At 45.3% G+C, this 17,685-nt stretch overlaps 1 protein-coding gene across 5 annotated transcripts in view; it reads left to right on the forward strand.

Annotated features, from left to right (window-relative positions):
* Positions 1 to 17,219, forward strand: part of ZZZ3 (zinc finger ZZ-type containing 3) — a 107,039-nt gene extending 89,820 nt beyond the window's left edge. For all 5 annotated transcript variants that reach the window (XM_029062861.2, XM_029062863.2, XM_029062862.2 and 2 more), the window contains exons 9-12: positions 3,420 to 3,572; positions 10,867 to 11,001; positions 14,163 to 14,263; positions 15,903 to 17,219. In XM_029062861.2, the coding sequence (XP_028918694.1) occupies positions 3,420 to 3,572; positions 10,867 to 11,001; positions 14,163 to 14,263; positions 15,903 to 16,047 (534 nt within the window). In that variant the 3' untranslated portion in view covers positions 16,048 to 17,219. The remainder of the gene's footprint in view (positions 1 to 3,419; positions 3,573 to 10,866; positions 11,002 to 14,162; positions 14,264 to 15,902) is intronic.
* Positions 17,220 to 17,685: the final 466 nt, after the last annotated feature.

Below are 17,685 nucleotides of genomic sequence, written 5' to 3' on the forward strand. Positions count from 1 at the left end.
ACCGTAATTCCGTGTCGATTAGACTGTAAGCCCGTCGATTATTCATTCATTCATTCAATAGTATTTATTGAGCGCTTACTATGTGCAGAGCACTGTACTAAGCGCTTGGGATGAACAAGTCGGCAATAAGCCCGTCAAACGGCAGGGACTGTCTCTATCTGTTGCCGACTTGTTCATCCCAAGCGCTTAGTACAGTGCTCTGCACATAGTAAGCGCTCCATAAATACTATTGAATGAAATACTATTGAATGAAAGTCTCTCTCCGTCTCTAGATTGTAAGCTCAGTGTGGGCAGGGAACGTGTCTGCACGTGCTCTGAACACAATAAATGTTTAAATGCCTTTGATTTTGCAGAGCCATTAATTATCAGCCTTCAAGTAGATTATTTTTTCCTGTTTAGAATTTTTTTCCGGTGGAATCGGATCTACCAAATTCCTGGGTAATAGGTCATATTGTCGAAGCCAACCCCCAAGAGTGATAGGACACTATAGCCCAGGTTCATGAGCAGAATTGGATACACCACAGCAGTGCTCTGGACTCTAGCTTCAGGGTCCAAGTAGGGAAATGTGTATGATATCCGTGTTATCGTGTGACCAGGAGAATAACAATTAAGGTATTTGTTAAGCTCTTACTATGTGTCAAGCACTGTACTAAGTGCCGGGGTAAGTACAAGATGATCCTGTCCCACCTGGAGGTCAAACTCTAGGAGGGAGAACAGATATTGAATCCCCATTTTGCAGATGAGGGAACTGAGGCCCACAGAAGTCAGGTGACTTGCCTGAAGTCACACAGCAGGTGTGTTGCCGAGGCAGATTAGAATTCAGGTCCTTGGGCTCCCAGACCTACTGTCTTTCTGCTGGGCCACACGGCTTCTCGCACAGGCAGCGTGAAACCCTCTCACCTTTATGACCATAAATATTCAGTTCCACACAGCCAGTTTGAATGGTAAAGTTGGCTATTAACTCTAAAAGGAAAACCAATAAAAAATGGCAGAGTGAACAAGAAAAAGTGCATTTGTCATCAGACATTTTTGGGTTAGTAGACTGTTAATGGTGCCTCCAGTCAGTTGGACTTTATGCCTCGCTATAAATTTCTCTAATTAAAGTCATAGTGTGAGACGAACTTATCTTAGGTAACCAATAGTATTTTTGCAATGCTCTCTAATATTGTCAAGGCTCATGGCTTTTCATACCTTTATCCCTCTCGCAACAGATGAAATGAGTTGTCTGCATCGTTGTTCATAGCAATGAATATGATATCTTCAATCGCAAAAGAATTACCATTAACAAATTTTTTTAACCATTTCGTCTAATCTTCTTTTGCTCCAGCCTGCTTTGTGTGACTTCAGGCTAATGAAAGTCTCTGTTCTAATTCTGGAAATTTTATTGATCACAGTATTTATTAAGTGCTTGACTAGGGGCTAAGCGGTGGAGTAGATACAACTCCAGGGAAGCAGCGTGGCTTAGTGGAAAAAGCCTGGGCTTGGGAGTCAGAGGTCGTGGGTTCTAAACCCAGCTCCGCCACTTGTCTGCTGTGTGACTTTGGGCAAGTCACTTCACTTCTCTGTGCCTCGGTTCCCTCATCTGTAAACTGGGGATGAAGACTGTGAGCCCCACGTGGGACAACCTGATTACCTTGTATCTACCCTAGCTCTTTGAACAGTGATCTGCACATAGTAAGTGCTTAGCAAATACCAAAGTTATTATTACTAAGCGCTTGGAAAGTACAATTCAGCAACAAATAGAGACAATTACCTTGTATCTACCCCAGCATATGTTACTATGCTTAGCACAAAGTAAGTGCTCAACTAATAGCATTATTATTATTATTATTATAAAATAGGGATTGAGACTGAACACCACGGGGGACAGGGACTCTGATCAACCCAATTTGCTTGTATCCACCCCAGCGCTTAGTATAGTGCCAGGCACACTGTAAGCATAGGGAAGCAGCATGGCTCAGTGGGAGAGCCTGGGCTTGGGAGTCAGAGGTCATGGGTTCAAATCCTGGCTCTGCCACTTGTCAGCTGTGTGACTGTGGGCAAGTCACTTCACTTCTCTGTGCCTGAGTTACGTCATCCGTAAAATGGGGGTTAAGACTGTGAGCCCTCATGGGACAATCTGATTACCGTGTATCTACCCCAGCGCTTAGAACTGGGCTCTGCACATAGTAAGCGCTTAACAAATACCAACATTATGTAACAAATACCACCATTGTTATAATTATTACAAATGAGGACATATCATTATTATTATTATACAACATAATCCTCTCTAGCAGAGTCCTGTCTGGGAGAAAAGGAAAATGGGAGAAAAGACTTGTTTGGTCATAGCCATGTGTAATAAGATTGAGTGGATGGAACATCAATAATATCTTGGATCTAGTTAGTATCTTCTCCTTTGAGTTCAACATGATTTTATATGCATTAGCTCAGTTATTTTCTCTGTCAGTCATTTATTAAATGTTTACCGTGTGCGGAGCACCGTGCTAAGCATCTGGGAGGGTACAAAATAACAGAATTGGCAGTCATGTTCACTGCCTACAACGAGCTTACAGCCTAGAGGATAGACAGATATTTCTGATGTAAGACAGCTTATTAGGTAGGAAAAAATTATGAAAGCGCCTACTGTCTTGAGCTCTGAGAGAACCAGTGACGTGAAAAAAGGATCTGTCCCTCCAACATTTTTCTCGGGCGCTGTCTGTCCCAACAGAGATATGTCCTCATTTGTAATAATTATAATAATGGTGGTATTTGTTACATAATGTTGGTATTTGTTAAGCGCTTACTATGTGTAGAGCACTGTTCTAAGCACTGGGGTAGATACAGGGTAATCAGGTTGTCCCACATGAGGCTCACAGTCTTAATCCCCATTTTACAGATGAGGTAACAGGGCCAGAGAAGTGAAATTTCCTGCCCCCAGTCTCACAGCTGACAAGTGGTAGAGCTGGGATTCGAACCCATGACCTCTGACTCCCAAGCCTGGGCTCTTTCCTCTGAGCCACGCTGCTTCTCTAAGTACAGTGCTCTGCACACAGTAAGCAGTCACTAAATACAATTGAATGAATAATCAGATTGTCCCATGAGGGCTCACAGTCTTAATCCCCATTTTGCAGATGAGGTAACTGAAGCACAGACAAGTGAAGTCACTTGCCCAAGATCAAGCAAAGCAAGTGTCGGGCTTAGAACCCAGGGCCTTCTGACTCCCAGGCTCATGCCCTGTCCACTTCGCCATAATGCTTTTCACTAATAGGAATCATTCATCTGGAGGATGAGTCAGGAGTAATTGAAGAGGGGGAAGTGGGAAAGCACGATTCTCTGGAGTCCAGACAAACAGTTTTGAGTAGTTTTCAAACATAATCTTATTTTAATGGCTTGATTTCTCATTGTCTGATTTTTGAAAATGCTCTCTCTCTTTCCAGTCTTCAACAAGCAGGCGACAACATCCCTTAAACAAACATCTCTTTAAGCCTTCCACTTTCATGACGTCGCACGAGCCTCCGGTATATATGGATGAGGACGACGACAGATCAAGTTTTCATAGCCACATGGATGCTGCTGCGGAGGAAGCATCGGTATGTCGCTCCCGCTGGTCCCAGCACAATACCCTGCTCTCAAATCCAGTAGCCGCCCACCTCTATGTTCAAAAATTCTTCCCCTCTCAAAGCGCTCAGGTTTTCTTCTCTCGAAACTGCCAAGCCTGTTTCAGAAATTTCTCATTAAGTGTCTTCTACTTGTACTGTTTTGGAGATTAGAGCTTGCTTGTTTTTTCTCAGAACTTATTCATTCTTTAAAATGAACATCTGCACAGCTTCGAGGGGTTCACTTGGAAGGTGGGTGTAAAGAATTAGAGGACAGGCCAGGGATCCTCATTGCCTCGAAAGGCAGAACATAAAAGGATCATCGAAAGGCAGAAAGTAACAGAAGAGAAGTTCCCTTGTGGCAAAGGAATGTGCCTACCAATTCTGGTATAATAACTATAATGTTGGTATTTGTTAAGCGCTTACTGTGTGCCAAGCACTGTTCTAAGCACTGAGTATTGTAGTAATAATAATGTACTTGTTAAGCGCTTACTATGTGCCAAGCGCTGTTCTAAGCGCTGGGCAGATGCAAGTTAATGAAGTTGGACGTAGTCCCAGTCCCACAAAGGGCTCACACTCTTAATCCCCATTTTACAGGTGAGGGAACTGAGGCACAGAGGGGAAGCTGCGTGGCTCAGTGAAAAGAGTTCGGGCCATGGGAGTCAGAGGTCATGAGTTCTAATCCCAGCTCCACCGCTTGTCTGCTGTGTGACTTTGGGCAAGTCACTTAACTTCTCTGTGCTTCAGTGACCTCATCTGTAAAATGGGGATTAAGACTGTGAGCCCCATGTGAGATAACCTGATCACCTTGTATCCCCCCAGCGCTTAGAACAGTGCTTTGCACATAGTAAGCGCTTAACAAATATCACCATCATCATCATCATCATTAAGTGACTTGTCCCAGGTCCTTCTGACTCTCAGGCTCGTGTTCTATCTGCTAAGTCGTGTTCCCAAACATTTAGTACAGTGTTCTGCACACTGTAAGAGCTCAGTAATACCAGTGATTGAGAACCATGAGGGCTCCAAGCAGCAAACTGGCACTCCGAGATCAGACCTGAGCTTTTTCCCCTTCCTCCCCACCTGGGGCCTCTTCCCCAGCCTCCCCACCTGGGACCATGTCTTAAAATTGCTCTCCATCCTCTCCTTCTAGACTGTAAGCTCGTTGTGGGTAGAGAATGTCTCTACCAACTCTTCTAGTTTTTTTCTCCCAAGTGCCCGGTACACGACTTTGCACACAGCAAGCACTCAATAGATACGAGTGATTGATTGATTGATTCATAACACTGAGTGCACCGGTGGGTCCCCGTACTGCTGGTGATAAATCCCTGCTTCCTGTTAAAATTTAAAGGTCTTTCTCCAAAGGCAATGTTTGCCTAAATCAGCCCCTCAGTGAGCTCTTGGGGAGATCCTTCCACTATGCCACTTACAAGTTTTGCACCTACAGGTCCTAAGGGCAACCATTTAGGGCTAAAGGTGATTCCCGCGTCCTCTTGCTTGCTGACATCCTTGCTTCCTGGCTCTCCCCACTCCAGTCCATACTTCCCTCGGCCGCCAACTCCTCAAGGACCTCCGGTGGTTGCTCATCCACCTTCCCACCAAACAGAAACTCCTTCCCGCCGGTCACCTTGCCCCCTCCTCTCTCACCTTGCTACTCTCCTACTGACACCCAGCCCCCATGCTTCACTCCTTTCATTCATTCATTCAGTCATATTTATTGAGCGCTTACTATGTGCAGAGCATTGTACTAAGCGCTTGGGAGAGTGCACTACAGCAATAAACAGCCAAACTAACTCTTCCCCTCTTCAAAGCCCTACTGAGAACTCACCTCCTCCAAGAGGCCTTCCCAGACTGAGCCACCCCGTTTCACTCTGCTCCCTCTCTGCTCCCCCTTAACCTCCCCTCAGCTAAGCCCCCTTTCCTCCCTTTCCCTCTGCTCCTCCCCCTCTCTCTTCCCCTCCACTCAACACTGTGCTCATTTGTATATATTTTTATTACCCTATTAATTTTGTTAATGAGGTGCACATCCCATTGATTCTATTTATCGTGATTAAGTTGTCTTATTTTTGTCTGTCTCCCCTGATTAGGCTGTAAGCCCGTCAGTGGGCAGGGATTGTCTCTGTCTGTTGCCACATTGTACATTCCAAGCGCTTAGTACAGTGCTTTGCACATAGTAAGCGCTCAATAAATACTATTGAATGAATTCCCTGCCCTCAATAGGCTTACAGTCTAGAGTAGGGGAGACAGACACCAATACATAGAAATAAAATTACAGATATGTACATGAGTGCTGTGGGCCTGGGGATGGGAGGGAGGGGTGAGAAGAACAAAGGGAGAAAGTCTAATGCCAACCTACTCACTGCACCTCAGTCTCATATATCTCGCCGCCAACCTCTCACCTCTCTTCTGCCTCTGGCCTGGAACATCCTGCCTCTTCACATCCGCCAGACGATCACTCTCCCCACCTTCAAAACCTTATTAAAAGTGCATCTCCTCCAAGAGGCCTTCCCAACTAAGCCCTCATTGCCTCTTCTCCCACTCCCTTGTGTGTCACCCTTCCACTTGGATTTGCAACTTTTATTCACCCCCTCCCTCGGGCTTACATCACTTATGTACATATCTGTAATTTATTTGTCTATAGTAATGTCCGTCTTCCCCTCTAGACTGTAAATTCACTATGGGCAGTGTGTCTGCCTTCTCTTATATTTTCCTCTCCCAACCCCTTAGTACAGTGCTCTGTCCACAGTAAGCACTCAGTAAGTACTCTTGATCGATTAAATGGGCATTAATTGTCCCACTTTTTATGGCACAATAAATGTTGCATTTACAGTCTCGGTCATCTGAGACTCTCTAAGAGTTGCTTCCTTGAGCCCAGGCTTCATGCAGCCCGGATATTTCCCTAATCAACTTCACGTCAGTGTACTGAGGTGCAATACAGTGTGGTCTAGTTTAAAGAGCACAGGACTAGGTGCTAGGGAAGCAGCCTGGTGTAGTGGCTAGAGCACGGGCCCGGGAGTCAGAAGGTCAGGGTTCTAATCCCAGCTCCGCCACTTGTTTGCTGTGAAACCTTGTGCAAGTCACTTCACTCCTCCTTGGCTGTTACCTCATCTGTAAAATGGGGATTGAGACTGTGAGCCCCTCGTGCGACAGGGACTCTGTCGAACCCAGTTTGCTTGTATCCAACCCAGCGCTTAGTACAGTACCTGGCACATATTAAACACTTAAATACCATAATTATTATTATTAGGGGAGCGGGTTCTAAAACCAGGTTTGCCATTGGCCTGCTGTGGGTCCTCAGGCAAGAAGCAACATGGTGTAGTGGGTAGAGCACGGGCCCGGGTGTCAGAAGGTCATGGGTTCTAATCCCATCTCCTCCCCTTGTCTTCTGTGTGACCTTGGGCAACACACTTTACTTCTCTGTGCCCCAGTTACCTCATCTGTAATATGGGGGTTGAGATTGTGAGCTCCACTTGGGACAGGGACTGTGTCCAACCCAATTTGCTTGTATCCATCCCAGGGCTTAATACGTTGCTTGGCACATAGCGCTTAATAAATATCACAATTCTGATCATTTTAATTATTATTAAGTCACTCAATCTCTCTGGGCCTCAATTTCCTCATCTGTAAATGGGGATATATCTCCCTCCCTCTTAGACTGTGTCTGATCTGGTCATTCATTCAAACATATTTATTGAGAACTCACTATGTGCAGAGCACTGTACTGAGCGCATGGAAAGTACAATTTGGCAACAGACAGTTTTTGAATAATAATAATGGCACATGTTAAGTGCTTACTATTTACCAGGCACTGTACTAAGCATGGGTGAGTCTATCTATCCAAACATTCAGCACAGTTCAATAAACACCATTAAAAATTCCTTTCATGGCCTTACAAAAGCTGTTTAGACACCTTTTTGAGGGACAACTCTGCAAGTGCCCTGTAGATTACTTTCCAGATCACTTGGCTCCACTTTGCGTTTCACTGATTCCTTATTTTCCTGCTGGAATGCTGAGTTGCAAGAGATAAAAAGTAGGCAACTATTTTAGTGTCAGCAGCTCCCCACCGCTGCCCAGTGAAAGCTGTGGAAAGTATCTATGACAGGTGAGCAGGATTGCTGGAGCATCCAAAGCTGGAAAGCCCAGCTTCCTGGGGACTCATATGTCTCAAGAAAGAACTGGGAACTGGTGGGATGATGAAGGGAATAGGAGCGGATGAGGGAACGGCATCACTGCTGAAAACACTCCCCTTTTAGGTGTAGAAGCCAAGGGCTTTGTCTTATTGTGCATCCACGCACGTCATAACTCACACGTACACACAGCACCCTCTCCCCCACCAGGATCCCTCATCTTGGGGCGATGATATGTCATCCTGCTGTTTGGGCATTTTCTGAAGTAAAAAATTGGGTCCTTTCAAGCTGCTTCTCCATGTCACTTTTACTTTGCTTTATAGCAATGGCGGTGTTTCCCCATCTCATGCTGGGTTTTTGAAGTCATTTATCTCAGGACCTAAGAAACCATTAGGGAAGAACATGTTTTAGCCTGTCCTCCGGTTATTAGATGTTGCTCTGTTGAGAGGGAGTTGAATACCCACCTTTTAAAAAACTGCTTTGAAATAGATAATAGCACTCGGTGCTTAGGTAAATGCATAGTGAGGCGTAGGCGTCTATTACTTTGAACAAGGAAATCCAAGTTTTTGTCGAAAAAGGAAATAAATATTTAGCCTAAGTTGTTTTCGATTCCTCTCTGCAGTGTAACCTTTTCTCCCCTCTCTGGGCTGGATTAGCTTCACGGCATCAATAAATGCAAACCAGAAGTAATCCAAAATGTCATTTCCACAGTTGGTGCCAGTCTAATTCCTCAAAGCCCCCCCAAGACTCTTAAGTACCATCTAGCAGCAGCACTGCCTAGCTGTTTATACCTCTCTCTTTTTTCTCATTTGCTCTTTGGGACCACCCAGAGACAGTCAGGTGACCACAATGCCCGGAAACAGAGAGACAAAATAAGAGGTGTAGATAACAATTATGATTGCTACTTATTACGTGCTTTCTGTGTGCCAGAGCACTGTGCCAAGCACTGAGGTAGATACAAGATAATCAGATCGGCACAATCCTTAACCCACACAGAAGGGAGAGATCGTCATCCCATTGCATGGCTGAGGATGCGGAAATGACTCGCCCGTGGTCATGCCGCAGGCCAGTAGCAGAAGTGGGCTTAGATTTCGGTCAGATGATTTACAAACCGCCCTCCCCGCCCCGCTCTTTCCACTAGGCCACCTTACCTCCCCCCAGCAGGGCAACCCACCCCATGGATGACTGGAAACCAGCTGGATATAAAATGGCAAGTTTTCACATCAGAGATCGTCTGGGAACATGAGTCAGGCCAAAATTGAAGCCGCATTTTGGCCTGGAGCCTTAGGCTGCTTTGCACTTTTTGATGGAAAATGGCTGGTTAGGCTGGTTTGGACAGTAAGTGAAGAGTACCCTGGGATTGAGAGAAAATTCAATCTTCCATCTTCTCATAGCCTATCTTGTGAATCTGTAGGAAGTAGACGTGGGCCGATTTTTCGGCAGAAGCACGCTTGTCTTAACTGAAGCAAACATTTGCTCATTTCTTCGTAATGATTTTGTCATCCGAGTATTCTTTAGTGCTACGGCCACCCTTTATAGACATTTCCTCTTAAGACATGAATATCTTTCCCTCCTCGAATCGCAGGAGGAGGGGTATTGATTTTGGCAACCTAGAGATGCTTTTTCTTTATTGTTCCTGGAAGCTCAAGGGTGGAGGGGAAGAGAGATTTAGAATTTCGACTGACTGTTGTGGCACATCCTGTCCTGCTTCCAGCCATATGCTTGCTCCCTCTCCACACCCATTCTTGTTTTTTACGGCATGGAGTTTCCTGTATCCTAGCACCTGCTGTGAGGGGCCTGATGGGTAACAGGAATCTTGCTGGATAGCGCAGTGCAGGACGTGGCCGAGCCCCACCCTGCCAGTCCGGCTCTGGGAACAATAGGCCAGTGTGCACTGTAGCTCCCGACCTATCAATTATTGAATCAGTCTTATTTAACGAGTGCCTATTATGTACAGAGCACTGTACTAAGTGCTTGGAAGAGTAGCTTAGTGGGTAGAGCACGGGCCTGGGAGTCAGAAGGACCTGGGTTCTGATCCCAGCTCTGCCACGTGTCTACTCTGTGACCTCGGACAAGTCACTAAACTTCTCTGTGCCTCAGTTACCTTGACAGAAGCGCGTTTGCCTTAAGTGAATTTTTTCGAAAAGATTTTGTCATCCAAGTATTCTTTAGAGCTGTGGCCACATTTCCTAGACATTTCCTTTTAGGACATGAATATTTTACCCTTCTCAAATTGCAGGAGGAGAAGGAGGGAGGGGAGCCTCAGTTACCTCCTCTGGAAAATGGGGATTAAGACTGTAAAACCCATGTGAGATAGGGACTGTCCTATTACCTTGGATCTATACTGGTGCTTAGTACAGTGCCTGGCACATAGTTAAGCGCTTAACAAATACCATTGTTAGGATTATCATTATTATGTAGCAGAATTAGCAGATACGTTCCCTGTCCATAACGCATTTACAGTTTAGAGTAGAAGACAGGCAGGCCTAAAATCTGTCAATCAGTGGTATTTATCGAGCACTTACTGGGGGCAGAATGCTGTACTAAGCATTCGGGAGTGTGCAGGACTATTGAGTTGATAGACTTGAACCCTGTCTGCAAGGAGCCTACTGTCCGGAGGAGAAGTTTCCAGTCTAGAGTCAAATGCCCCTTAGCGTTTGGAGTCGGATCATCTTCTTAAAAACAGATCTTGGGGTTCTGAATGTAGTATGTTATTTTATTTGGACATGAACTAATTCACCTTAAGTCACTCACACTGATCGCCAGTGTACCTTTCTTTATTCAGGGGTATCCCCATAATTAACTCTCCGTGCTACAGAAAAGGTTATATTGAAATTGAACCAAATTGGAATGTTGTGTGGCCCTTGCCGGGCTTTATATAATTCTTCAGTTTTCTCTGGTAAATCAAAAGGAAATCATTGTAGTATCAACAGTAAACAGGATTTTTCTAAAGGTGATGAAGTAGAACTCTGAATTGATGTGAATTTGTATCAATTTTTTTTGTGGTATTTTTTAAGTACTTACTATGTACCAGTCGCTGTTTTATGCACTGAAAATGAAAATTTCTTCTCCAATAAGAACTTACCTAAGCGCTTTCTTGAAGGTGTTGCTTATTTTACTGTGGAGCAGGCAGTTTTTAATTTTGCCTTTGAATTTCTGAGCAGGATGAAGAAAGTATTCCAATAGTCTATCGGGATTTGCCCGAATACAGAGAGCTGCTAGAATTAAAGAAGTTGAAGAGGCAGAGACTCCAAAAAATGCATGCCGAAAGTGGATTTGTGCAGCACGTGGGCTTCAAGGTAACTCTTTCTTTGGCGTTTTATCTCATTTGCATTTTAAAAGAGAAATGAAGACAATTTTGGAGGTACCTATTTGAAGGACATTTAATTGTACAGCTTCCGTGGGCGAGACACTCCTGTATCTTGTTCGCAAATACACCCACCTATTTTTATAAGAAACAGAGTGTGATTAACATAGTTATTTTGGTTCAAGAAACTCAGCTCCCGGCCTCTATCGAGAGGACATTTTTTCACTCGTCAGGGTTAGCGTGAATAACAAAGTTTTCATAGTTTTCATAGCATTGAGTGTTAATGGCCAGTTCTGTCTGATCTAATACTGTCAGGGAGTAATAGATGGGAGAGTGGTTTGAGATCAGGAGAAAAGCTTGAATCATTGAATTGAAAGCCTAGAGTCCAGCAGTTAAATTGTCAATTTAGGAATGAGAAAAGTCACTTCTCTGGTGATTGTCCCGAAGCGTCTTGGAGGAGTCTTCTTCCACACGGCTTTAAGAAGGTTACTGGGGAAATGGGCTCCCATCTAGCCCTTCCTTTCCAGCCAAGTGTCCCCCAACTTGGTCCAAACACTCTTTACAGCCTAATTAGGCTGCTGTATCAGCCTTCTTACTGGTCTCCCGCTTCCTGAATCAGGTTTTAAAGCAGCATTTCCACATGTCTCCATTAGCACTCCTCTCCTACCACACACCCTGCTCACAGTCTTGTTCTTGTCTCTCCCACCTCTGACCCCTTAATTTTGCTCTTTCCCATACCTGGATGTCCTTTCCCCTTCACTCTACTCAGACCACATCTTTCTCCATTTTCAAAGTCCTCTTCCCACCTCCTCCAGGGGGCTTTCCACGAATATCTTCGTTCTCCCAGGGCATATTCTCTCAACTACCACCTCAGGACTTGTGGATTCACAGCCACCCATAGCATTTCCATGCATATCTATTTATGGATTCTACCGTGTAAGTACTCTTTTTACTCACGTAGCCATTTTTCTGCTCACTTTCTCTCTTTCCCTATGAGAGTGTAAACTCCTTGTGAACCAAGAGCGTGTCATTTTTACATTTCGCACCTCCCAAGTGCTTAGCACTCAAATATTAGCACTGTTCAGCTTTAAGTGATTTTATGACTATCGCCCACCCTCACTGGACTTTAAACTTCTTGAAGACAGGCTTTGTTGTTTTCTTTTAAAGGTGTAGTTCAGTGCTCCGCATTTCATAGTTGCTCAAAAAATGGTATTAATTTATCAGTAAACTAAAGGGTTGAGGACTTCCTCTTCTAATGGGAACGTGGGTTTCAGGTTTGGAAGAATAACTGTTTGCAAGTGCTAAATGTACATATATAGAGGGACATATTTAGAGGGAGTGGTATTTTTGAAAGCACTGTATTCTGTGTCATTTTAAAGAGCTGTCATTTCAAAGAGCCACCTATCCAGTTAGAATCTATCAAGTCCATCCCAGGTGGTGGACTTGGGGGGAGTTTTTCATTTTCCTCATGACTGATCTGTAGAAGTTTCCTTGGGGCTCTTTATTTTATTTTGGCGATAGGGGTGACACCTAGAAAATGTGCTTTTGGAAATGATTTCGTGGTGAGAAACATCCATTTTTAACAAGAGCCTGCAAGTCTAACCCTAGCAGATACACTCATACTTTTGGAAACGATTCTGTGGTGGGGAATTTCCGTCTCCGACGAGAGTCCGTGGGCCGAACCCCGAAGGCCAGACACACACACAAGCACCCTCCCTGCCTCCATCCCTACGCAGGCACCCTGAGTGAGCAGAACTCGTCTCTGCAGAGTCACCGGCCACCCTTCCCCGCTGATTTCACGGCCTCTTGGGGTGCCCCAGAGACCTGTTTCTCTGATGTGCTGACAGACAGCCGTTGGACTTCTCGGGCTCAAACCCTGTCCCCCACATCAGTCTGCCAGCCCGGATGGAGGGGGAGAGCCCAGCGAGTTTGGCATTCATTCCTTCATTCAGTAGTATTTATTGAGCGCTTACTTTGTGCAGAGCACTGTGCTAAGCGCTTGGAATGTACAATTCGGCAACAGAGACAATCCCTGCCCATTGACGGGCTTACAGTCTAATCGGGGGAGACAGACAAAAACAGTAGCAATAAATAGAATCAAGGGGATGTACATCTCATTAACAAAATAAATCGGGTAATAAAAATATATACAAATGAGCGGATGAGCACAGTGCTGAGGGGAGGGGAAGGGAGAGGGGGAGGAGCAGAGGGAAAGTGGGGGAAAAGGGGGCTTAGCTGAGGGGAAGTGAAGGTGGGGGCAGAGAGGCAGCAGAGGGAGCAGAGGGAAAAGGGGATGGGTTCCCACAACTCCCAGCTTGGTGCTTCCATGAGAGCGGCTCTCACATCAGGCAGCAGCTCTCACCATCTCGCCGTCTTTTGGCCAGGAGCGCCAGGTTGGCCCAGCCCGACCAGCTGTCAGATGTCCCAAATTATTCTAATGAAGATCTTTGCCAGTAGAGTGAAAATAGAGTAAAAGATTCTTCCAAGTGCTTAGTACAGTGCTCTGCTCATAGTAAGCATTCAATAAATATGATTGATGGAGTGGAAAGGGAGCTGGTCGCATTTCTTCAGTTAATGCACGAGACTGTTGTGGGAAATGAGCGTTGTGTTTTTTCTGGAAAGGACTCAGCCAGGACTAACCAAGATGGTTTTGAAGAGGTCCCTAGTGTCCCACATTTGGAGAAGCCCACCCCGAGACTTCAACTTTGCCTTTTGCAGTGTGAGAGCTCACCCAGGAAAAGGGAGGAGATAGGCAAGGTGGGGCCGGGCCTGCTCTGTAAGGTGCCCTTGGCCAAACTCTAAGGGGTGGGTGGGCTGAGGGGCAGATTTGAGGGACTGGGTCCGGGCTCTCTTCTCCTCAGTTGTAGGAGAGTTGAGCTCTTGTGGGATTAGAGGATTCAGCCTACGAAGGGAGTGGGTCCATTCGAGAGTCCTGGAGATTTATGGACTAGCTCCGGGAAGAGGTAGAGAAGCAAGGAGGTCATTGGCTTGTCGGGGAGGTTGGTCGTGAACTTCAGGGCAGGTTTGAATGTTAAAGAGGCTCGTTTTTTTCTGGACATAAATTTAATTGCTAGATCAGGTGAAACCAACTTTAATCTCTCTCCTTCTCTCTTTATCTCTCTCTCTTCCTCCCTTCCCCCGCCCGAATTCCAGTGTGACAACTGTGGCACGGAACCCATTCAGGGCATTCGGTGGCATTGCCAGGACTGTCCACCAGAAATGTCTTTGGATTTCTGTGATTCCTGTTCGGACTGGTAAGTGTCAGCGCGCGGAACCCTTTCTCACTTTCAAGCTGCACATCTGTCTTGTTCTCTGCATGCTACCGAAGCGGGAATTTGGGCACCTGAAGAGTGCACTGAGAATAGCTGAAATGTGCAGAAACAACCTCCCCTCCCCAACACTAGCTCAATTGCATATCCCCTTTACCTTCTTTTCTTCTCCCTGTTAGTTATTTTAGCATTTGCCCTTGCTGCTAGATTGTAAGCTTCTGAGGATGAGGACCCTGAGTACATACTCGATTGTACTTTCCCCAAGTGTTTTTTACAGTGTTGTGCACAAACTAGGTGCTCTATAATACCATCGATTGAGTACATCGAGTTGTCAGCTTTGTCGTTATGGGCAAATTTAAATATCACATTGGTCCGAGACCTGTTTGAGATGTCTTCTCTCGCTCCTATTTTTCATACACTCCCTTCTGCTGTAACACTGGAATTCACTGTGTGCTTTAGCTAGAATTGTGCTAGGGAATTACAAGATTTCATCAGCAGAGTGAGCTTCATTTGATCTCGATAGGCCACGGTATCTTACGTTGATTTATAACGGGTGGGTCCCACGCTGTGACCTATCACAGTCTTGAAAGAAAACACAATCCCCAATGTTCATTATGGGCCTCTGCACGCAGTAAGCAATCAGTGGATGGATTGATTGGCTATAGAAGGATTGGGTGTACTAAGAAACAAAGGTTTCTACAAACCTTTTTTTAACAACTAGTTCTGGGAACTGGGGGATTTCACTGTCTTCTCCTCCTTGCCCGTCTCTGTTTTTGTATCAGAAGAGGAGGTGGAGCTAAGCATTGGGAGATATTTTCGTGCCAAAAAAGAGATAAATTAGGGGTTTTCTTTCCCTTCGTGCAGAGGAATATGTGGTTCTGCTTACGCACATCTCTTGATTCTCTTATTCTCTCCCTCTCTATTTGCCTATTGCCCTGGGCTGACGCTGGGTTGGACTCCGTCTTTATCCTTCGGAGTTGGCTCACTCTCTGGCATTCCAGTCCCAACCTTGGGGCAACCAACCCAAAGGAAACAAATGGGCGGGGTAGGATGCAAAGAACAGGGGAATGATGGATAGGAGGGTTGACTTAAGATCCCCGAGGCAGGTGGCAACCGCACCCGAGGTGGGGCAAAGGTGAATGGTGATTGGGTTATTCGAAGGGTCGAATTTAAGACTGCCAGAAAATCCAGGAGTATCTGTCTTGGGAGCAGTAGACAGATCTTCCTGGCATCGGTAGACATTCTTTATCCAGTCCCAGTTTTTCTTACTGAAGGCACATCTCCTCTAAGAGGCCTTCTCTGACTAAGTCCTCCTTTACTCTTCTCCCACTCCCTTCTGCGTTGCCCTGACTTGCTTCATTTATTCACCCAGCCCCAAAGCACTTGTGTACATATCTGTAATTTATTTATTTATATAACTGTCTCCCATTTAGACTGGAAACTCATTGTGGGCAGGGAATGTGTCTGTTATACTGTACGCTCCCAAGCGCTTAGTATAGTGCTCTGCACACCCTAAGCGCTCAAATGCCATTGAACGAACGAATGAACTCGATATGCCGAACGAAAAGCTAACGAGGGAGTCGTCATGTAACTTGTTTCTTTTTTTGTCTCTTGATTTGTGCAGTCTGCATGAAACGGAACTTCACAAGGAGGATCATCAGTTAGAGCCTATTTACAGAGCAGAGACATTCTTAGACAGAGACTACTGTGTGTCCCAGGGCACCAGTTACAATTACCTTGACCCTAACTACTTTCCAGCAAACAGATGACATGGGAGAGACCACAGGCTACCGACCTTTGACCCACAACAATGGTACCATTGTCCATCCCGTGCCCGGCGTGGAAAGATCCTCTGCTTTCCCTGAAATGACAGTCCCAGGGCGACAGCTCCCCGAGCGTCCTCGTCCAAACCACGACCCCGTACCGTTGTGGTTCCTGACCCCCGGCCGCGGCCCGGCATCCCCGGGCCGCGGCAGGGTTCACCGCCGGATTTTCCTTTCACCACACGAGTGGCATTTTAGGTGGTGAACCGAAGCGGGCGAGCCGGAGAATAAGAGCACACGTTGAAGAGAGAGTAAATTCCAAAGGCTTGGAGGGAACTCGGTCGCGGACACGGTATCGAGAAGACAGAGTATTTATATCCAAAATGAAACAAAATGTTTAGTAGCTTGCGGTTTGTTGTGAAATAGAGTTCGGCACAGAAACTGACTTCTTTAGACAAGGTTTAACCAATCACGGTGTTTGCTTCTAGGAGCTCCTCTTTAAGACAGCTATCCCGGTGGTGGTCCGTTGACGGCCTTTACTAGATCGGAGCTGCTTAACTCTTATTGACTTCTAATTTTGTTTTGTTTTTTTTACCGCAACGAACTCTCCTAATTCCCGACAGTGAAGCACTACAGGAGGCAGACTGTGGCGTCGCTTCTTAACCAGCTCATGGTGTGTGAATGCTATCAAATTGTCACTCAAGATATATTTTTTAAATGTAATGTTATATAAGATGATCATGTGATGTGTACAAAATATGGTGAAAAGTGCCAGTGGTAGTTACTGTGTAAAGTCTCTAATACTCAACATTAACTCCTTTAAAATACACAGCCTTCTGCCTCTGTATTTAGAGTTGTCAGGGCAACTCATCAAAGAAAACTGCCTAATATAAAAAAATAAAATCATATATATGGTAATAATTTCCCTCTTTTGTAGTCTGCACAAGATCCATGAAAGATTGTATTTTTATTACTATTTAAACAAGTGATTAAATTTAGTCTGCGCGGTGAGCAAGGGTTCACATGCATTCTTTTATACTGCTGGATTTTGTTGTGCATCATTTAAAACATTTTGTATGTTTCTTCTTATCTGTGTATACAGTATGTTCTTAAATAATGTTCATTTGTCAGGAGAACTGTGAGAAATAAACTATGTGGATACTGTCTGTTTATATATAGAATGTTTGTCGTGACTTCCTTTCTCTGTTGCTCTCAAAACTCCTGTGCCAGCATTAGAGAGAGACACTGGGTTTCCTCACAGTCCAGTGCATGCCCCTGCTGCTCCTCGAGAAGGAGGAAGAGCACGGGTTTGGCAGTCAGGGGTCGTGGGTTCTAATCCCGACTCCTCCACTTGTCAGCTGTGTGACTTCGGGCAGGTCACTTGATTTCTCTGAGCCCTCACCTACCTCATCTGGAAAGTGGGGATTGAGACTGTGAAGCCCCACGTGGGACAACTTGGTAACGTTGTACCTACTCCAGCGCTTAGAACAGTGCTTGGCACATAGTAAGCGCTTAACAAATACCATAGTCGTCATCATCAAAAGGATACACTTCTTTATGGGGCCCAAGGAATGATTTTCAGAAGCTGGGTGCTAGCACCGCTTTTGACCATCAGCTTATCGCTAGGTGAATGTAGTCAGCATT

The sequence above is a fragment of the Ornithorhynchus anatinus genome, chromosome 4, assembly GCF_004115215.2.
Source record: "Ornithorhynchus anatinus isolate Pmale09 chromosome 4, mOrnAna1.pri.v4, whole genome shotgun sequence".
NCBI lineage: Eukaryota > Metazoa > Chordata > Mammalia > Monotremata > Ornithorhynchidae > Ornithorhynchus > Ornithorhynchus anatinus.